Genomic DNA, 22,581 nt, shown 5'->3' with positions numbered 1-22,581 from the left:
GACAAAATGAGAATTCAGCAGAAAACTGAAACTTATTTTAAAAGTGTCAAGTGGCGAATTTTAGAACAGAAAAGCACAACAACCAACTAGAAAATTCAATGGGTGAGTTTAACAAGATTACACAAAGATCAAGAGAGAATTAATGAACAGAAAAATCAAGAGAAAATACATACATTGAAACACAGTTCAGTTCACTTCAGTCACTCAGTCGTGTCCTACTCTTTGCAACCCCATGAACTGCAGCACGCCAGGCCTCCCTGTCCATCACCAACTCCCGGAGTCCACCCAAACCCATGTCCATTGAGTCGGAGATGCCATCCAACCATCTATCCTCTGTCATCCCCTTCTCCTCCTGCCCTCAGTCTTTCCCAGCATCAGGGTCTTTTCCAGTGAGTCAGCTCTTCACATCAGGTGGCCAAAGTATTGGAGTTTCAGCTTCAACATAAGTCCTTCCAGTGAACACCCAGGACTGATCTCCTTTAGGATGGACTGGTTGGATCTTCTTGCAGTCCAAGGGACTCTCAAGAGTCTTCTCCAACACCACAGTTCAGAAGCATCAATTCTTCGGTGCTCAGCTTTCTTTATAATCCAACTCTCACATCCATACATGACCACTGGAAAAACCATAGCCTTGACTAGACGGACCTTTATTGACAAAGTAATGTCTCTGCTTTTCAATATGCTGTCTAGGTTGGTCATAACTTTCCTTCCAAGGAGTAAGCGTCTTTTAATTTCATGGCTGCAGTCACCATCTGCAGGGATTTTGGAGCCCAAAAAAATAAAGTCAGCCACTGTTTCCACTGTTTCCCCATCTATTTGCCATGAAGTGATGGGACCGGATGCCATGATCTTAGTTTTCTGAATATTGAGCTTTAAGCCAACTTTTTCACTCTCCTCTTTCACTTTCTTTCTTTCTTTTTTTTTTTTTTAAGTTTTGAAAACTTTTATTTTATATACAAAGAGCTAGTATTATTTCTGTCTAGGGGTGATGTGCTGGATGAGCCATCTAAGGAAGTTCAGTTAGTCCAACTTAATGAAGCCGATGTCCTTCGCATACTGGCGGAAACACTGGCGGCACATATTGAGGCCGTATTTCCGGATCAGACCGTGCCAGTTTGAGCAGACCCGGCAAGAGCGAGAACCCTGGCCGAATTTTCTCGGATGGCTCCAGTAGAGCTGCTGGTGACCCATGTTGCTTTCTCGGTTGCAACAAGGTAAAAGGCTCCTCTTTCACTTTCATCAAGAGACTCTTTAGTTCTTCTTCACTTCTTGCCATAAGGGTGGTGTCATCTGCATATCTGAGGTTATTGATATTTCTCCCAGCAATCTTGATTCCAGCTTGTGCTTCCTCCAGCCCAGCGTTTCTCATGATGTACTCTGCATATAAGTTAAATAAGCAGGGTGACAATATACAGCCTTGATGTACTCCCTTTCGTATTTGGAACCAGTCTGTTGTTCCATGTCCAGTTCTAACTGTTGCTTCCTGACCTGCATACAGGTTTCTCAAGAGGTAGGTCAGGTGGTCTGGTATTTCCATCTGTTTCAGAATCTTCCACAGTTTGTTGTGATCCACACAGTCAAAGGCTTTGGCATAGTCAATAAAGCAGAAGTAATTGTTTTTCTGGAGCACTTGCTTTTTTGATAATCCAGCAGATGTTGGCAATTTGATCTCTGGTTCCTCTGCCTTTTCTAAATCCAGCTTGAACATCTAGAAGTTCACAGTTTCACATACTGTTGAAACCTGGCTTGCAGAATTTTGAGCATTACTTTACTAGCATGTGAGATGAGTGCAATTGTGTGGTAGTTTGAGCATTCTTTGGCATTGCCTTTCTTTGGGATTGGAATGAAAACTGACCTTTTTCAGTCCTGTGGCCACTGCTGAGTTTTCCAAATTTGCTGACATATTGACTGCAGCACTTTCACAGCATCATCTTAGGACGTGAAATAGCTCAGCTGGTATTCCATCACCTCCACTAGCTTTGTTCCTAGTGATGCTTCCTAAGGCCCACATGACTTTGGATTCCAGGATGTCTGGCTCTAGGTGAGTGATCACACCATTGTGATTATCTGGGTCATGAAGATCTTTTCTGTATAGTTCTTCTGTGTATTCTTGCCACCTCTTAATATCTTCTGCTTCTGTTAGGTCCATACCATTTCTGTCCTTTATTGAGCCCATCTTTGCATGAAATATTCCCTTGGTATCTCTGATTTTCTTGAAGAGATCTCTAGTCTTTCCTATTATATCATTTTCCTCTATTTCTTTGCACTGATCCCTGAGGAAGGCTTTCTTATCTCTCCTTGCTATTCTTTGGAACTCTGCAATCAAATGGGAATATCTTTCCTTTTCTCCTTTGCTTTTCGCATCCCTTCTTTTCACAGCTATTTGTAAGGCCTCCTCAGACAGCCATTTTGCTTTTTTGCATTTCTTTTTCTTGGGGATGGTCTTGATTTCTGTTTCCTGTACAATGTCATGAACCTCTGTCCATAGTTCATCAGGCACTCTGTCTATCAGATCTAGTCCCTTAAATCTATTTCTCACTTCCACTGTATAATCATAAGGAAATTCTTAGTCACTGGCTAAAATCTGCTTCAGTTTTTTTACCCCAAACCTCAAGGAAACATGACCACAAAGCAAACTCAGAAAATGTCCGTAAGAAAATGGATTAAAATCCTATTTGAGCACAGGTTCAGACCTTCCTCTCCCACCTCAAATTCCTGGGAATAATGGAAAAAGCATACATTTTTTTAAGGCATACCTTTTTAAGAAACATCTAATAGTACCTTGGGAATTTCCTGGTAGCTCAATCAGGTTCAGGAGACCCAGGTTCAATCCCTGGTTTAGGAAGATCCCCTGGAGAAAGATATGGCAACCCACTACTGTATTCTTGCCTGGAAAATCCCATGGCCAGAGGAGCCTGGCGGGCTACAGTCCATGGGGTCACAAGAGTTGGACACGACTTAGCAACTAAACCAATAGTACCTTAAAAAAAATAGAGGTCTTCAGTGGACAGAAATTATATGGATACTTTAAAGAACAGAGGCAAATATGAAAAGACTTAAAGAAAATGAACCAAAGCTCTAAAAAAGATTTCATATATAAGTGGAGAATGGCCCTCCAGTTCCTGCAAGGTAGAGCTTGTGCAGGGGGCAGCAGAGGCTGTGCATTATCGTAGGAACTAGTTGGAATATGTCTGTAGTAGGAGCAGCCAACTTTCCTGCTGCGACATGCAGTTGGCAAGATAGGACCTGTCTTCAGGGAGGAACTGACTGGCCTGGGAAGAAGAGGCAGGGCCTGGTACCATGTAACATTCTTGTACAAGAAGACTCCTTGTGAAGTAATTAGCCTCCAACTAATAAAAAAAAAAAAAAAAAGAAGACTCCTTCCCAGGAGTCTTCCCACTTACATTTCACCCAGACGGTTTATCCCACATCTCCCATGTAATCTGTGGAATCAGGGACTATCACTCATCAGTAAGTTAAATGAAATCTCAAAGATGAACACCCAGCCAGGAATCATCAAGCTTTCAGGGAGACCAACAGCATGAAAAAACCTCCCTAAGCCCAACAAGCAGAAACACAGTAACTAAAGGGAAGATTTAAGACAGTTTAAAGGAACTAAGTTAATGTATACATTAGTATAAAAAATATACAATTACACTTTTTTTGCCACACCACATGGAATATGGGATCTTAAGTTCCCCAACCAGGGATTGAACCCGAGCCACCAGGAAAGTTCAATGTTCATATTTTTGACAGGAGAAGACCACTCAGCCTTAAAAAAGGAACAACACATTATATTAAAGAGCCACTTATGGATCTTGGAGAGGAACAATGTAGCTATCAAAATTACAACCTGAGGGATGGGTGGTGGCCAAGAAAGCAGAAACAGAAAACCTTGAATTCACCTCCTACTACAGGCACACCAGAATTACAAGTAGTTACAGAGAAACCATCTATGATAATGACCTGAAGAGTAGTAGAAAATATTTTCCACAATAAAGACATAAAGGGGAAACCACAACAAAATGGGCAGGGGGCCAGAAATGCAATATAGTCAGGACAAACCCTTGGGAAGGTGACCCACAAATGGAAGGAATAAGCACAACTGCAGAAGTCCTCCCCAAGGACTGAGGGATCTGAGACTCTGCAGCCCAGGGATCCTGCACTGGGAAGATGAACCTCCAGAACATCTGGCTTTGAAAACCAGAGGGGCTTATTTTTAGAAGAGCCAGAGGGCTATAGGAAACAAACTTAACTCTGAAAGGGTGAGTGCAAAATCTCAAAAGATTCCAAGTCCAGGTACAGAAGCGGTAGCTTGAAAAGAGCTTGGGTCAGACCCACTTACTCATCTTGGAAACCCTCCTGGAGGGGCAGAATGCAACTGGGGATCTTCTTGTCGATAGAGGTGCTGACAGCAGCCATTTGGGGAAGCTCTTTCAACTATGATAATAACTTGCAATGGTAAGCACCATTTTGGAGTCTTTTCTCTAGCCTGTTAACACCGGGGACCCAGCCTCCTCAGACCATTTAGATAGCCACAGTTAGAATTTCAACAAAGAGAAAATATAGAGAAGAACCAAATGGAGCTGATGACAAAATGACTAAATGAAAAAATGCACTAGAGGTTGTCCAAATATGAAAAAAGAATTTTAAAAAACGAGGATGGTCTCTTGCCACCGCCCCCGATCTCCCACACCCTTGCCGGCCCTGCCTTTTCTTATGTCGCTTCTCCCTGCTGCCACGGCCGAGGCTTAGCGCTCAGCCCGGAGCCAGGCCTACCCATTCCGCGTGGGCACTACCTCCTTTGGCTCGGGAGGAAGCTAGGACCAAGCGCGTCAGGCCGTCACTCCTCCGGCCCTGGAGCTCCTGGGCTGGGGGTGCTGGCCGACCCTCCTGCGCAGTCCTTTCCCGAGGACACTTGTGAGTTAGCGGGTTTCAGAGAGGGAAGCCTCGGTGTAGGCCCGTTTGGGGGGCGCGGGGCGGGGCGCCGCGGCGCGCCGGAAACTTTTTAGAAAACTAGTGTTTCGTGTGGGAGGTTCCGGCGGTATCTCCTCAATTTCCCAGAGGTTTGGGCGGCCCCCGGACTGCTGACTTGCTGAAGAATCTTAGGAACTGTGACGTTCTTCACTCATTTGTCTTCCTCGCGTCCCGTCCTCAAGTCTAGGACCAAACGAGGAAGAGTGTCTCGGGACTCTGCATGGGGTTTCAAAGGGTGGTGAAGAGCTAAGGTAAATATCTGGATTAATACTTTGAAACTTAAGACTTTTCACTGAGTGGTTGTGAAATTGCCTCAGTTCTTCGAGTTACAAGAAAATGCACAGGTCAGGACTCTATCCGATTGTTGTTTACATCCTGTGTTTTGTTTTTGCCCCCTTCACCCTTTGTGGATAGGCTCTTCAACTCTGTAGGCCAGACCACGAAGGGGTTCATGTGTCTCCCAACTTCTGAATCATCCACGTTCCCTGCCTTGTTTGATTCTCTCTCACCTCTTTGTCTAAACAGTTGTTTATTTATATTGGTATACCAATAAGGGGAACAAAAAAAAGATTAAAAAAAAAAAAGAAAGAAAAAAAAAAAAAACGAGGATACTTTAAGAGACCTCCAGGGGCTTCCTTGGTGCTCAGTGGTAAGGAATCGGCCTGCTGTTGCAGGAGATGTGGGTCTGGTCCCTGGTGGAGCATCCCACAGGCTGCAGAGCAGCTAAGCCCGTGTGCTACAACTGTTGAGCCTGTGCTCCAAAACCAGGAGCCCAACTGCCCTCAAGCCCATGCTCTGCAACAAGAGAAGCCACCACACTGAGAAGCCCTCGCACTGCAATTAGAGAGTAGTCCCCACTCTCCACAACCAGAGAAAAGCCCCCCCGCCCCCCGCCAAAGCAATAAAGACCCAGCACAGCCAAAATTAAATAGATTATTTTTTAAAATGAATGAACACAGCCTAAGAGACCTCAGGGAAAACATTAAACGCACCAACAGTCGCATTATAGGGGTCCTAGGAGAAAAGAGAGAGAAAGGACCTGAGAAAATATTTGAAGAGATAATAGCTGAAAACTTCCCTAATGTGGGAATTAAAAGACAATGGAAAAAAATTTTGAAAGAACAAGGGAAAAAACAACAAATAACATACAAAGGAACTTCTGTATGGTTATCCGCTGACTTCTCAGCAGAAACTGCAAGCCAGAAGAGAGTGGCATAATATATTTAGAGTAATGAAAGGGAAGAACCTACAACTAAGAATACTCTACCAAGCAAGGCTCCATTCAAATTTGACAGAAAAATCAAAAGCTTTATAGACCAGGAAAAGCTAAGAGAATTCAGTACCACCAAACCAGCTTTTCAACAAATGCTAAAGGAACTCCTCTAGGCAAGAAAGAAATCAGCAGTTTAAAACAACCTTGTGTGTATATACATTGCTATATCAAAACCTCAAAAACCTCTACTGTACTCTTGAAGGGCTGTTTATATGCAGGAGTGTCCCTGCATGGCTTGTTTGAATTTTTTTTTTTTTTTGGCAGAGGGCTAGTTGTTGTTGTTTTTTTTCATTTATTTTTATTAGTTGGAGGCTAATTACTTTACAATATTGTAGTGGTTTTTGCCATACATTGACATGAATCAGCCATGGATTTACATGTGTTCCCCATCCCGATCCCCCTTCCCGCTTCCCTCCCCATCCCATCCCTCTGGGTCTTCCCAGTGCACCAGCCCTGACCACTTGTCTCATGCATCCAACCTGGGCTGGTGATCTGTTTCACCCTTGATAGTATACTTGTTTCAATGCTATTCTCTCAGAACATCCCACCCTCGCCTTCTCCCAGAGTCCAAAAGTCTGTTCTGTACATCTGTGTCTCTTTTTCTGTTTTGCATATAGGGTTATCATTACCATCTTTTTAAATTCCATATATATGTGTTAGTATACTGTACTGGTGTTTATCTTTCTGGCTTACTTCACTCTGTATAATGGGCTCCAGTTTCATCCATCTCATTAGAACTGATCCAAAAGAATTCTTTTTAATTGCTGAGTAATATTCCATTGTGTGTATGTACCATAGCTCCTTTATCCATTCGTCTGCTGATGGGCATCTAGGTTGCTTCCATGTCCTGGCAATTATAAACAGTGCTGCGATGAACACTGGGGTGCAAACCCTTCAGGATGGAGAGGGCTAGTTTCAGTTTGGATGCTTACGGTCTCTCCTCAGTGTGTGCTGGCCATTATCCCCTGTGGTAGGAGTGGTCAGCCACCTCTGCCAAGGGACCTGAGACCAGGAGCCAACCACTGCCCCGCCTTCCTGGAAGCATGCATGTGGGCTATGTACCTGCACATCCCCTGTCAGCACTGATGGTCTATGTGAGTTTCTCTCTGCTTTGCTCTCTGCAAACCTGTTGCCACCCTCTCCCCTGAGGCTCCAAAGCTCCTCTGTCATGGCTGATCCCCCTGCTAGTAAGGGGGACTTACTGGTTTTTGAAAATCTTTCTGCTTTCACAACCCCCTCCCAAGGGTACAGATCCTATCTAGATTCCCTTCTCTTTTCTTCTTTTTTCTTTTGTCCGATGCAGTTATGTGGAGATTTTCTTGCCCTTTTTGAGGTCTGAGGTCTTCTGTCAGTGTTTAGTAGATGTTCTATAAGAGTTGTTCCACATGTAGATGTATTTTTGATGTATCTGTGGGGAGAAGGTGAACTCTATATCCTACTCTTCCGCCATCTTGATCTTTCCCCTTAAGCACTTCTTAATAGATGATTTGGGTAAGTTTTCACAATTCTGTATTCCCCAGTAAGCACCACTGAGAATAAGACAGAGCACATTTTTCTTTGTTTTTGTGTGTGTGTATGTGTGTGTTGTTTGCAAGCAATACATCTTATAACTCTACTCTAGGTATAATCTTTATTTGGAATCATTTCACCTACAGTTTAAGTTTGCTTATTTTAAAATTTTGAATAAATGGATCATCCTGTAAATAGTTTATGTCTGGCTTCTTTCATTTAGCATGTTTTTGAGACTCACCTATGTTATTGTGTGTTTCAGCGATTTGTTCACTTTTAACACTGTGTATTTCATTATATAAATAAACTAAAGTTGCTTTCTCTAGTCAGTTTTGGTAAACATTTAAGTTGTTTCCAATTTTGACCTATTTGAATAAACTTGCTATGAACATTCTTGCACAAATCTTTTGTAGACAACATGTTTTCATTTTTCTTGTGTAAATACCTGGGAGTGGAATTGCTGAGTTATAGAGTGGAGATATGTTTAAATATATTAGAAACTGCCAAACCATTTTCCATAGTATTTATAGTGTTTTATACATAACCACCAACAGTATATAAGAGATTCAACTACTGTACATTCTCATCAATATTTGATTGTCACTGTTTTTCACTTTAGCGATTCTCTAGAGTGTCTAAAAAATATCTCATTATGGTTCTAAATTTATTTCCATCATGAATAATGATACTGGGCATCATTTCATGTGCGTCTTAGCCATAGTACATCTCCTTTTATAAAACACTTAAGATTTTGCTCCAGACTCATTCTTTCTGTATATTATTTGCTTCCATTGTTTGAACTGAAATCCATGCAATTGAACTCCCTATTGATGAATATTTAAGTTTTCTCAAATGTATGTTTTTATCAACAGGCATGAAATGATGAACTTTGTACAGCTTTGTGCACCAATGGGCCAATATTTTCAGTATCCTGCCATTTTAGCCAAATTTTGGCCATTTATAGCATTAAAAATGGATAGAACTTACATGTTTTCACAAAAAGGGCTCAATGGTTGGGAACCATTCTGATGCCTGAGTCATAGGTGCCCTTATGACATCATTTCTGTCTTCCCTTCCTTCTTCCTGCCTGAGATGTGGCTGGAAGAGTACAGACCTGAGAGCAATGGAACCATCTAACTCCTAACTATGGGAAATTTAAGGGATCACAGACCTGAGAGATTTGGACCATCTATTTCCAAGTCATGGGCATTCGATGTTGTGTAAGAGAGAGAGCCAATCTCCCCAAAGTTGCAGGCAGGGAAAGGTGGATTTCACAGTTGTTAAGGATACCAGTCCTACTTGTAGGGTCTCTGGGCAAGGCAAGAGGTTGAGCATGTGGTAGACTCAGAACCGAATTTACAGAGAGCAACCTACTCTTATCTTTTCCCTCTAAACTCTGATTACAGAAGGATGGCCACGTTTGTCAAATTTTAATAGAAGACGTTGATGAAACCACATTACTACATGAAAAGCAGAAGAAAAAGGAGAAAAAAAAACCAGAGGTAGGCCAATAGAGGTTCTCAAAGTTGAAGGGGACCCAAACCTGCAATGTGTCTAACTAAAGTCACCCAGTGGTAACAGTTGTCTTTCTCTGTGGCCCATAGCATGGGATGATCAGGGAATTTGTCACCCTTGTGGCTCAGCTGATAAAGAATCTGCCTGTGATGCGGGAAATCTGGATTTGATCCCTGGGTTGGGAAGATCTCTTGGAGAAGGGAAAGGCTACCCATTCCAGTATTCTGGCCTGGAGAATTCCATGGATTGAATAGTCCATGGGGTCGCAAAGAGTCAGACACGACTGAGCAACTTTCACTTTCATTCTCACGTCCATACATTACTACTGGAAAAAGCATAAATTTGATTAGAAGGACCTTTGTTGGCAAAGTAATGTCTCTGCTTTTTAATATGCTGTCTAGATCAGTCATAGCTTTTCTTTGGAGTAAGTGTCTTCTAATTTCATGGCTACAGTCACCATCTGCAGTGATTTTGGAGCCCAAGAAAATTAAGTCTGTTTCCATTGTTTCCCCATCTATTTGCCATGAAGTGATGGGACCGGATGACATGATCTTATGGGACTGGATGACATGATCTTAGTTTTCTGAAGGTTGAATTTTAAGCCAGCTTTTTCACTCTCCTCTTTCATTTTCATCAAGAGGCTCTTCAGTTCCTCTTCGCCTTCTGTCATAAGGGTGGTGTCATCTGCATATCTGAGGTTATTGATATTTTCCTGGCAATCCTGATTCCAGCTTATGCTTCATCCAGCCCAGCATTTCTCATGATGTACTCTGCATGGAAGTTAAATAGCAGGGTGACAATATACAGCCTTCATGTACTCCTTTCGTGTACAATGAAAGTGAAAGTTGCTCAATTTGAAACCAGTCCATTGTTCATGTCTGATTCTAGCAGTTGCTTCTTGATCTGCATAAAAATTTCTCAGGAGGCAGGCAAGGTGATCTGGTATTCCCCATCACAACATTCCACAGTTTGTTGTGATCCACACAGTCAAAGGCTTTGGCATAGTCAGTAAAGCAGAAGTAATTGTTTTCTGGGATTCTCTTGCTTTTTCTATGATCAGACAGATGTTGGCAATTTGATCTCTGGTTCCTCAGCCTTTTCTAAATCCAGCTTGAACATCTGAAAGTTCTCGGTTTCACATACTGTTGAAACCTGGCTTGCAGAATTTTGAGCATTACTTTGCTAGTGTGTGAGATGAGTGCAATTGTGCAGTAGTTTGAACATTCTTTGGCATTGCCCTTCTTTGGGATTAGAATGAAAACTGACCTTTTTCAGTCCTGTGGCCACTGCTGAGTTTTCCAAATTTGCTGACATATTGACTGCAGCACTTTCATAGCATCATCTTTTAGGACTTGAAATAGCTCAGCTGGTATTCCATCACCTCCACTAGCTTTGTTCATAGTGATGCTTCCTAAGGCCCACCTGACTTTGGATTCCAGGATGTCTGGCTCTAGGTGAGTGATCACACCATCGTGATTATCTGGGTCATGAAGATCTTTTCTGTATAGTTCTGTGTATTCTTGCCACCTCTTCTTACTATCTTCTGCTTCTGTTAGGTCCATACCATTTCTGTCCTTTTTTGAGCCCATCTTTGCATGAAATGTTCTCTTGGTATCTCTAATTTTCTTGAAAAGATCTCTAGTCTTTCCCATTCTATTGTTCTCTATTTCTTTGCATTGATCGCTGAGGAAGGCTTTCTTATCTCTCCTTGCTATTCTTTGGAACTCTGCAATCAAATGGGAATATCTTTCCTTTTCTCCTTTGCTTTTCGCGTCCCTTCTTTTCACAGCTATTTGTAAGGCCTCCTCACAAAGCCATTTTGCCTTTTTGCATTTCTTTCTTGATGATGGTCTTGATCACTGCCTCCTATACAATGTCACGAACCTCCATCCATAGTTCTTCAGGCACTTTTGTCTATCCGATCTAATCCCTGGAATCTATTTCTCACTTCCACTGTATAATCATAAGGGATTTGATTTAGGTCATACCTGAATGGTCTAGTGATTTTCCCTATTTTCTTCAATTTAAGTCTGAATTTGGCAATAAGGAGTTCACGATCTGAGCCACAGTCAGCTCCCGGTCTTGTTTTTGCTGACTGTATAGAGCTTCTCCATCTTTGGCTGCAAAGAATATAATCAATCTGATTTCTGTATTGACCATCTCGTGATGTCCATGTGTAGAGTCTTCTCATGTGCTGTTGGGAGAGGGTGTTTGCTATGACCAGTGCTTTTTCTTGGAAAAATTCTGTTAGCCTTTGCCCTGCTTCATTTTGTGCTCCAAGGTCAAGCTTGCCTTTTACTCCAGGTATCTCTTGACTTCCTACTTTTGCATTCCAGTCCCCTATGATGAAAAGGACATCTTTTTTGGGTGTTAGTTCTAGAAGGTCTTGTAGGTCATCATATAACCATTCAACTTCAGCTTCATCGGCATTAGTGGTTGAGGCCACTAACCCAACTAGAGGTTGGATTACCATGATATTGAATGGTTTGCCTTGGAAACGAACAGAGATCATTCTGTCGTTTTTGAGATTGCACCCAAGTACTGCATTTTGGACTCTTGTTGACTATGAGGGCTACTCCATTTCTTCTAAGGGATTCTTGCCCACAATAGATATAATGGTCATCTGAATTAAATTCGCACATTCCAGTCCATTTTAGTTCACTGATTCCTTTAATGTCAATGTTCACCCTTGCCATCTCCTGTTTGATCACTTCCAATTTTCTTTGATTCATGGACCAAACATTCTAGGTTCCTATGCAATATTGTTCTTTACAGCATCAGACTTTACTTTCATCACCAGTCACATCCACAACTGGGTGTTAGAAACCCAAGTCTAGAATTGTGTGGGAGTGTCTGTGTGTTTACATGAGTGCATATATATGAGTTAACTGAAGTTCAAGATGTGAGAACCAAAAGAAGTGAAAGTGAGAAATAAATGAGCAGGGCTCCAAACTATGTGGGACAGCAAATGTCTAATTCCATGATTTGACAGAGAAACCAGCAGGTTGTGCATTGGAGCTGGTGTCAGCCATGAAAGGAGAGCAAAGGATGCCCCTTCTCCAGCCTGTGGATGTGATCTGAAGGGAAGTGATATGCTTCCCAGGTAGGTATCAGGCCCAGGGTGCAACAGAATAACCCATTGACCCATAGATCATGGTGTTCTTGTTCTAGACTGGCCAAACAAGCCCAAGGAACCAGGTGACAGCTAGGGCAGGTGCGCCCCCAAGCAACATATGAGGACTGTGAGACTCCATGTTCAGCTGTGATGTGTCTGTTAAACCAAGAGTGGTGGAGACAGGGTGTCTCTCTGGTCTTCTGGCTCCAGCCAGTGGCCTGCTCAGTGCTCAGGAACTACTGAGGAATTGACCCTTGTTGACAAAGTATCAAGACCCCTTCCTAGCTCATGCCAGGGCTGAGGTGGGTTGGTAACATTTTCTGAGTGTCCCTTCTTTTTCCTTGTAGCCGCCACCCCCAGTGGAAAAGCCAAAACCACCCCCAAAGGTGGTTACAAACAATGAGCTACAAGCAATAAAAATCCAGGCCTGGTGGCGGGGCACCCTGGTGCGTAGGACGCTACTGCATGCGGCTCTCAGAGCATGTATCATTCAATACTGGTGGAAACAGAAGCTGGCAGAGCTGCTGGAGAAGAAACGACGGGCTATGCTGCAGTATTATGCTCGGGAAAAATGGGCAGTGGTCAGGCTACAGTCCTGGGTTCGCATGTGGCGCGTCCGGCTTCGTTACTGCCGTTTGCTCCATGCCGTCCGCATCATCCAAGTGTACTGGCGCTGGCATAATTGTCATACCCGTGGCTTCTTTAGGGGCAGCTATGAACTCACAGCAAGACAGCTAGGACTTGAGCTTGAGATCTTTCTGGGATCACACATCTGTCGGATTACGGACTGCATCCCCTTCCCAATAAAGAACTGATCAGGTCGGGTCCAACACTGTGTCACAAGGTCTCTGTCAGACAAGCTTCAGGAGGTCCTGTCTCAGTGAAGGGTCAAAGTAAATGATGGCAGATATTGGGCATCTCACAGGTCAGCTCTGAGGTTATCTGGGGTCCCATTTGAAGGAGGATTCTAAGAGCCCAGGGCTGGATGGGTGGGGTCTGTGATTAATTAGCAGTGGCTGCCATGAGTAGAAGAGATGGGGTTGCAGGGCTTCCAAGTCAGCCAGCTCCAGGGAAACTCCTTCATAGTGTGGTCTATAGTTTTCTGTTTTCATTTTGTCAGTGGTTTCCTTTGCTGTGCAAAAGCTTGTAGATGATTAGGTCCCTTTTGTTTATTTTTGCTTTTACTTCTGTTGCCTTAGGAGACTGACTGAAGAAAACCTTGATATGATTTATGTTGGAGAATATTTTGCCTATATTCCATTCTAGGAGTTTTATGGTGTCTTGTCTTATATTTAAGTCTTGAAGCCATTTGTAGGGTTTTTTTTGTGTGTAGGTGTGAGGGTGTATTCTAACTTCATTAATTTACATGGGGCTGTACAACTTCCCAACAGTACTTGCTGAAGAGACTGTCTTTTCCCCATCATGTATTCTCACCTCCTTTGTTGAAGATTAATTGACCATAGGTGATTGATTGATCATGGGCTATCTGTTTGGTTCTCTTGATCCATAAGTCTGTTTTTGTGCCAATACCATGTTGTTTGGATTACTGTAGCTTTGTAGTATTTTCTGAAGTCTGGCAGGGTTATGCTTCCTGCTTTGTTCTTTTTCCTCAGGATTTCTTTGGCAGTCCTCAGTCTTTTATGGTTCCATATAAATTTTAGGATTATATGTTCCAGTTCTGTGAAAAATTACATGGGTAAGTTAAATCTGAGCTTCCCTGGTGGCTTAGTTCAGTAAAAATCCATTAAATCTGTGGTTTGCTTTGGGTAGCATGGCCATTTTAGCAGTGTTATTTCTGTCAATCCAAGAGCATTTCCATTCAATTTAGACCAATTCCCAAAGTCCCCCCACCCCCACCCCCCGCTCACCCGCCTGGGGACAACAGAAGCCCACACAGCCTAGCCTTGGCCATCTCACTCTCTCAATACCTTCCCTGGTGGCTCTGTTAATATCAACTAAACCCAGCACCTTCCCATCTCAGTGCTTTGCTCTTGTTGCCTCATCTAGAATTTGAATGGTCTGAGTGTGAATCTAATCATGGATTGGTCACCTGAGAGCCAGATGTGAAATTTTATCCTTTGCCTAGTTCAGCTAGTCAGCAGAACAAAGCCATAGGCAATCATCATTCATTCCTGAAACAACTGCATGAGGAATAAATGAACTTGTCAGGTCCTTCTCTTGCCCTCTACTCCACTTAGGCAAAGCATGTGTATGTCAGCCTTCACTCAAGAATAACCTCTGAGCTCTACCTCCTAAAGATAGTGGGTCATCTTACCATGAAGAGATCCTTTTATGTATGCTGGATCTACAGGAAATAGGGCAGTGTTTTTCAAACTTTACCAATGGTCCCAATGACATGGAGAGTCTCATTAAAGCAGATTGTTGGGCCCAACCCATCATACCCCCATATCACTGGGGTAGAGTTTAACTATGTGGTGGCTGTAAATGAAAGCAGAACTAAAGTAATGGTGGTTTAAACAAAAAGAGGTTTAAGTTTACAAACAGGTGTTCCAAGCCTGGTACAGTACCCACAAGGTAAGAAATCTTTTCCCCTTACAATCTGTTACTATGCTATGTATGAGAGGCTATATGGCCTCTCATCCCAAGGTCACTTCATGATCCAAAATGGCAGCTTCAAGATCAATAATTAGATCTGCAATCTAGCCAGTAAAGATGAAAAAGAAGGAGAAAGGCATGCTACTTCTCTTTAAGGGCATATCCTTGAATTTACATATGCTGCTTTTGTGCACAGCTCAGAAGGATATAAAAGAAGATCTAGATAAATAGGAAAAATAATCATTGATAATATGACTTTGAGTTGTAAAGTTGTCAATTATCTCTAAGTTAATCTGTAAATTAACCTCAGTTCCAATAAAAATCTCATTAGAAGTTTTGGGGAAATTACCAAACTGAGGCAAAAGTATCATTTTAAAGAATAAATAAATATCCACAGAAAAAGAGACTGGAAAAATGATCAGTCACATAAAATACATTATAAACTTGTAATAATAACATACTGTGAAGTTGACGCACCAGCTGTTAAGAGTCTAAGGTGAGGATTAAACATTTATTTAAGGATTTGTAGAATTTCCCCTTCATGCCATTCCCCTCCTTCATGTGTATCATTTGGTGATAGCCCCTCTTCCGCCCTAGCAGGAGAGGGTTTTATTTTCTGGATAATTTAAAGCAAAGAACATCCAAACTCAAGGATTTCACACATTGCTGAAGGCAGAGGTGAAGTGCCATACTAACATGGAGGGATTGATTGGAAGTGTGTAGGCTGAATAGTGAAACCTCAAGCCCTCTGTGCCAACTCAGCTACCTAAAGGCCTGCAGTCAACTTTGATTTCCTACCCTCTGACTCAAAGTTTGTGATTCTTCTCTGGGGAATCAGTCCATTATTGTTGCTTGAATAGCAAACTGCCACAAGCCTCAGTTGAATGCAACAGTAAAGCATATTGACCTAGGCTGCATTCAACTGGGGTGGTTTGACTGGGGAAGCTCTGCTCCACATTTCTCATCCTTCTCCTCATACCAGCAAGCTACCTAGGCATTTTCTTGTCTTGGCAATGGCAAAAATATGAAATGGCAAACATTAATGGGCAAAACCTTTCAAAGCCAAAGTCAAACTTTCATGTCATGCTGCCCTTATTCTACTGGCCAAAGCAAGTCACATAGCCAGACCTAACACACAGGAGGACGGATTCCATTCCCTTATGCAAAGAAACTTCAAAGTCCCATAGCAAAAGGTGTGAATATAAGGCCTCTAAAGCAATCTACCACAGTTTCCAAAGGATAAAACAAATGAGTACTGATGTTTGAAATGAAACCCAACTCTGCCTTATTAGCCCTTACTGCATGGCATCCTAAGCCCCACCATGGACACTGAGTAGCATTCTCCTGTTATACATAAATAGGCAACTTAACATAAATCATTGATATTTTCATAAAGCTGCTTACATGAAAGACTAAGACAAAAAAACAGGAAAAAGGGCTTCAAAGAAATAGAGCCAATACTGGGAACAGAAGAAAAAGGTTAAAAAAAAACCCAAGCTAAAAAAAAAAAAAAACCCAAGCTAACAACTATAACTAATTTTCTAGGCTAATAAGAGATGATAAATCAGTGAAATAAAATGATATGCCAGCCTTCAGAATGGGAGAAAATAATAGCAAATAAAGCAACTGACAATTAATCTCCAAACTATACAAGTAGTTCATGCAGCTCAATACCATAAAAATAAATGACCCAGTCAAAAAATGGACCAAAGAACTAAACAGACATTTCTCCAAAGAAGACATACAGATGACTAACAAACATGTGAAAAGATGCTCAACATCACTCATTATCAGAGAAATGCAAATCAAAACCACAACAAGGTACCATCTCACGCTGGTCAGAATGGCTTCCATCAAAAAGTCTACAAACAATAAATGCTGGAGAGGGTGTGGAGAAAAGTAAACCTTCTTACACTGTTGGTGGGAATGCAAACTAGTACAGCCACTATGGAGAACAGTGTGGAAATTCCTTTAAAAACCGGAAATAGAACTGCCATAAGACCCAGCAATCCCACTGCTGGGCATGACACCAAGGAAGCCATAACTGAAAGAGACACATGTACCCCAATGTTCTTTGCAGCACTGTTTACAATAGCTAGGACATGGAAGCAACCTAGGTGTCCATTGGCAGACGAATGGATAAGGAAGTTGTGGTACATATACTTAATGGAATATTACTCAGCTATAAAAAAGAATGCATTTGAGTCAGTTCTAATGAGATGGATGAAACTGGAGCCTGTTATACAGAGTGAAGCAAGCCAGAGAGAGAAACACCAATATAGTATATTAATGCATATATATGGAATTTAGAAAGATGGGAACAACGACCCTATATGCAAGACAGCAAAAGAGACACAAATGTAAAGAACAGACTTTGGGACCATGTGGAAGAAGGTGAGAGTGGGACGATATGAGAGAGAAGCATTGAAACATGTATATTATCGTATGTAAAACAGATGACCAGTGCAAGTTCAATGCATGAAGCAGAGCACAAAGCTGGTGCTCTGGGACAACCCAGAGGGATGGGGTAGAGAGGGAGGTGGCAGGGGTTCAGGATGGTGGGACACATGTATACCCATGGCTGACTCATGTCGATGTATGGCAAAAACCACCACAATGTTGCAAAGTAATTAGCCTCCAATTAAAATTAATTAATTTTAAAAAATGGTGTGCCATTTAAAGAATATTCAGAGAACAGGAAAGAGCTCCTGAAAGTTGAGTCTTAAAAAAATGGAAAAAATCTTCTCAAAAGTAACACAGAAAAGACAGAGTTTAAAGATAATGTAGAAAATATTGAAAAATTAGAGGATGGCTCTATGATCTGACTAATACGATTTGTATAAGTATTAAAAGCTAGTGGCCAGTGAGAAGGCCCTGGCCTGTCAGCTTTGTAGAAGGTGAATTTCCATGAAGAAATTTCCACAGAAAGTAGTGAAACAAGTAAAATGTTTATTAGAAGGACAAAGTACAAGTGAATAGAATCACATAGGCGGGCTCAGAAAGAGTCCTATCCTCATGGTAGTTTGAATCACTTATATGGGGCATCTCTTACAGGTTTCTTCTAGCCAGTCATCTTGCTCTTGCCTGGCTCTGAGTCTATTTGGTTTAACTTAGGGTCCTCCCATGTATGTGTGTGCATCTCTTAGCCAAGATGGATTCTAGTGAAGAGGCCAAGGATAGGTTGATATCATCTACTATGGGGTGGCACCTCCTCCCTTTCTGGCCCCCAAGAAGCCTTTCTGCTCATGTGTAGTCAGAAAGATCTCTTTGACCTCTAGAATAAGAAATATGTGGTCTCTTTATCTTTTGTCTAGGCAGGGCTCAGCTCCTCTCTTGGCTCCTGCTATTATCTTCATCTTGGGAGTATCTCTCCACAGGGGACAAACTTCAGCTGCTCAGCCTGGAGCCCACCTATCTCCTGCCTCAAGTTCACACAGCCAGAAAGAATCTATATCAAGACTGGAACCCAGATACTTACCCTTGAGTCACACCATGTCTCAGAGAAGTCTCACAGACTGTCTCACACAAGTCTCTAGTCAAGAGAAATGCAAAGTAAAACAGCAAGGCGACACCACTTTGCATTTTCAGTTTAAGGAAAATTAATAATTGACAGAAGTTAGATCGGATCTGCCACTGTGGAGAGCAGTTTGTAAGGATTTTGTGGTGTGGAGGAGCCACCTGTTTTATGACTCAGCAAGCCAACCTGTGTGTGACCCTGGAGAATGCCTCCCACAGCTGCAGAGTGATAGGAAGATGCTCCTTGCAGCATTGTCTGTTGTAGAGACTCCTTGGAGGTCACCTAGAAATTAATTCAGAGGATAAAAACAGATTATTCTGGGTCATGAGTACATATAGAGTCACTGTCATCAAGTTATATATATATAAACATTTTCATAATAAAAAGAGTTTCTATGAAGCTGCGTGGGAAGAGAAAGGGAATCAAGAGTGTACTTCATGGTATGGCTGTCAGTAGCACTCTCTTGTCATGATAAAGTAAACACTAAGTCATGATCGGACCTAAGTTGCAAATAACCTCATAGGGAAAATGAGAGGAAAATGTGGGGTTGTTTGGAATGGGGCAGAAAAACTAAATCATCTTCTTTGGTGGAAAGTTGATAGATAATACTTTGAAATGAAGAGGCCATGTCAGCCTGTTAACTGAGATCTGGAGAGAGAGAGTGTGACCATGGCTGGGAAGTGACTGTGGAGACAGTCAGAAAACTGTGGCTTTTGAAGCAAGCCTGAATACCTAATTAACTTTAAATGACCACTGCCACTACAGGAGGAGTCTGAGATATTGCCTGTCTCCTAGGTAATGATCATTTGGGAAATCCCTCCTGCCCACTATATTTCAGACAGGATGAAAGGGCTTCTTTTGTTATAAGGAATATAACATTGGCCTGCTGAATGCAACTCAACAGCTATAGAAGGACAGCAGCTGGAAAGAGGGAGCAGAAATTGACTGAGGTGCATCCATCCCAAACCTTCCTTGGCCCCTTCTGCTCGCCATCCATACCCACACTCTTCCCCATTAGAGGAGGGACTTTCTCACCTGTTGAAGAAGGGCACCATTGCACAGAAAATGGGAGGGTGTGGAGAGCAGCCTGAGCCTATGCACCTTCCTCTGCATTATGTGAGCTGCTCTGCTCAGTAGCTGAGGACAGGATGATTTTGTGGGTGGACCAAACCAGAGATCATTCTTGGGACAAGACACACTCTCAGGGGATGTGGTTCTACCAAAGACCCTGGTGCATCCCTAGCAGGAGGGAAATGCAGGTGTTTCCACTTTATCCAACAAGTTTGAGCCTGGAGAAGGCAACATGGTCCTTGGGTCATAGTTGCCCTTGTGACATCATGGCTATCTCCTCATCTACCATCCTTCCTGCCTCTGCCAAGACCAATGGAGCAGCGACCAGAGAGGGATATGAACACCTCAACCACTGCCCCAAAACCATGGGCAGTAAATGCTGTGTAAGACTTAGACGCTCCCTTCCCCAAGAGTGGGGAGTTGCCCCACGGCCAAGGGAAGCACTAGATGACTTCAAGGACCCTGGAAAAGAACAGGGAGCTGGAGCTTTGAGAACTTTGCACAGAGACTGATCCTCACTCATGCTTTCTCCCTGTGTTCTGATTGCAGAAGCCTGAACCAGATAATGATGATCTAGAGAAAGAGAGGAAAAGGAAGGTAGGTGGGGCCCAGGAGCATGCGGGAACCTCAGACCATTGGCCTTCTGACTCCAGGGTCCCTGAAAGTAAAGGCTTCATCTCTAGTCTCACAGGAATCAGCTCAGTGGTGCCTTCCTGTCCTGGTATATTCCCTCCATATTCTGGGTGAGGGAGGGAGAGAGACAGTAGAGAAGCGAGGAATCAGGATACTGACAGGCCACATGGAAGGTGAGACACACCTCAGTGAAAACTAGAGAGCTGGAGAAAGGGCATGCTGGGCCTAGAAGGATATGAGAGTGATTGAGAGATAGTGAAAGTGTTAGTTGCTCAGCTGTATTCGACTCTTTGCAACCCCATGGACTGTAGCCCTCAGTCTCCTCTGTCTATGGGATTATCCAGGTAAGAATACTGGAGTGGATTGCCATTCCATTCTCCAGGGGATCTTCCCAACACAGGAATCCAAGCCAGTCTCCCGCATTTCAGGCAGATTCTTTGCCATCTGAGCCACCAGGAAAGAGTAGTGGAAGTCAAAAGAAATGAGGTGGAGGAAGCTACGAGGGGGCTGTGATGGTGTAAGGCATCAGGAGGTAGCATCACAGGCTGGAATCTGGGCTGAAATGCAAGCTATAAGTTCAGAGTTTAATCCTCATGAGGACCCTTTGGTTCCTCACATCCATGTCTGGTCTTCTGGATCAGAAAGTGTTTCCACTGATTCCATGAACCTGTGAAGACCACAGGGCAAGCATCTCCTCATTTTATACAGACAAAGACACTGTGACTCAGAGGGTAAGCAGATGTGTTTGTGGGCATAGACAAGACAGAGGTAGAGCCAGAACCCCACCCAAGGTTCCTGGGCCCTGAGATCCACCAGGGAAAAGGCTGATTGTTCAAAGAGACAATCAGAGGTCCTTTGTGGCAGACACGACAGCTGTGGTTGATGGTGAAAAATTCACTAGGAGTCTTCTGCTTTGCTTGGTTAGTTGCTTCTTGCAAAACAACGCCAGATAGCAAGGATGAAGGCGGCTGGGAAGATCCAGGCCTGGTGGCGTGGAACCCTGGTGCGTAGGACCCTGCTGTCAGCCGCCCTCAGGGCCTGGATGATTCAGTACTGGTGGAAAACAGTCCTGTGGAGGAAGTTGAATATGCGACGGCAGATCTCATTGAAGATCTACATAATCCAGGAGCAGGCAGCAGTCAAGCTCCAGTCTTGGGTTCGCATGTGGCAGTGCCATCAACGTTACTGCCAAGTGTGCAACGCTGTATGCATACTACAGGCTCCAAAGAGCTGCTTCACCTTTCAGACCAGTGATGTTTCACAGGCACAATATGGAGGTGCTTTCAACCAGCCAGAGTTCCATATTGAAATCCTATCAATCTAAGAGAATACTATAGGGTGGAGAACTGGCTCCACCACCCCAATAAATGTCTGACCAGGTTTTGTGTGTTTCAGTGACTGTCTCAGGATGGGGACCCCAAAGATTCAGGCCCGGCCCTCTTCTACTCAGGGAATACTTCAATATAGGTATCTCCCCCTCCTGCCCCAACTCCTGCCCCTCAGTGCCTATGGCCCCTGTTTGGACCCACAGTAGCCATGTGCCACTGTATCCAAATCAGAAACTGCTGCCTGAGGGTGACCTCATATATGCAGAGCCAGATGTCCCATTCCACATCTCCATCATCAGTCTTGTCTCCTAAACTCACAATTGGGAGGCATTGGGCTTTGTATTTCTGAAGACTCTGGGTACCTCCTCATATGAGAGTGAAGGCATGCTACACACTCAGCCTGCCACTGGGACCCAGCGAGGATTGCACCCGTTGGCTATGTGTTTGGCAAGCCCCAGACAGAAGTCAGGCACTTGGCTGGCTGTCCTGGGAACAGAGCAGCCCAGAGAAACCACAGGAGGCTGGCCTGAGTGATGACTGGACACAAGGTTTTGCAAGCTTCATGCTAATTTAGGTTCTATTTTCTTTTTTAAAATTAATTTATTTGGCTGTGTTAGGTCTTAGTTGCAGCACATTATGGGGTCTTTGTTGTATCTGGATGCTATTTTCTTTGGGAAATAGCAGATACCATGATCTTAAGGAATCTTAGTACTGCCTCCACCCTCCCCCATCATTGCAAGCTTCTCAAGGGTGCTAAACACAAATAAGGCTCCCACTGATATCAAACACCTCCACTCTATGTATGAAACCATTCTTTGTGACTTCAACATTGACTGGATGATGCCCCCATGCTTCTTGCCTCTCACCTCCTGTGATTTTGACTTCCACCCTAGCTTAGTCATTCATTCCTGTGATTGCACTGAAGACCATTGTTTCACAGACTGTCTATGGGGAAGGACCATTTTTTAAAAATGTTCAATCCATCATAGGCCAATTATTTTGAAAAACAAGCAAATTTTGATGAAAATAAATGGAAAAGCATATAGAATACAAGGCTTGTTTGTAATTATTAGAACATACATAAAAT

General features: G+C 43.0%; 2 protein-coding genes across 3 annotated transcripts; one reads left to right on the top strand and one right to left on the bottom strand.

Annotated features, from left to right (window-relative positions):
* Positions 1-949: 949 nt before the first annotated feature.
* On the bottom strand, positions 950-1,220 carry LOC122683159 (40S ribosomal protein S29-like). Its single transcript, XM_043886758.1, has one exon. It carries the CDS (start codon positions 1,189-1,191, stop codon positions 1,021-1,023), a length of 171 nt encoding a protein of 56 aa, XP_043742693.1. The 5' UTR covers positions 1,192-1,220; the 3' UTR covers positions 950-1,020.
* Positions 1,221-8,815: 7,595 nt separating this feature from the next.
* Positions 8,816-21,547, top strand: IQCF3 (IQ motif containing F3). 2 transcript variants are annotated; one of them, XM_043886753.1, is made up of 3 exons: positions 8,816-8,979; positions 9,166-9,261; positions 12,737-13,217. In XM_043886753.1, exons 1-3 carry the CDS (start codon positions 8,962-8,964, stop codon positions 13,202-13,204), a joined length of 582 nt encoding a protein of 193 aa, XP_043742688.1. In that variant the 5' UTR covers positions 8,816-8,961; the 3' UTR covers positions 13,205-13,217. The 2 variants fall into 2 exon arrangements, with proteins under 2 accessions (XP_043742688.1, XP_043742689.1); XM_043886754.1 differs by lacking the exons at positions 8,816-8,979; positions 9,166-9,261; positions 12,737-13,217 and adding exons at positions 19,851-19,916; positions 20,083-20,130; positions 21,092-21,547.
* The last annotated feature ends 1,034 nt before the right edge of the window (positions 21,548-22,581 follow it).

This window comes from Cervus elaphus, chromosome 24 (genome assembly GCF_910594005.1).
Source record: "Cervus elaphus chromosome 24, mCerEla1.1, whole genome shotgun sequence".
NCBI classification, from domain to species: domain Eukaryota; kingdom Metazoa; phylum Chordata; class Mammalia; order Artiodactyla; family Cervidae; genus Cervus; species Cervus elaphus.
The sequence above is the reverse complement of the archived record's forward strand: the minus strand, read 5'-3'. Positions and strand labels throughout refer to the sequence as shown.

Excerpts from the sequence above, each read along its gene's own strand:
- LOC122683159 (XM_043886758.1), bottom strand. The coding sequence starts at position 1,191 with ATGGGTCACCAGCAGCTCTACTGGAGCCATCCGAGAAAATTCGGCCAG.
- IQCF3 (XM_043886753.1), top strand. Across the intron at positions 9,262-12,736 it reads AGGAGAAAAAAAAACCAGAG|CCGCCACCCCCAGTGGAAAA; the intron begins GTAGGCCAATAG and ends TTTTCCTTGTAG.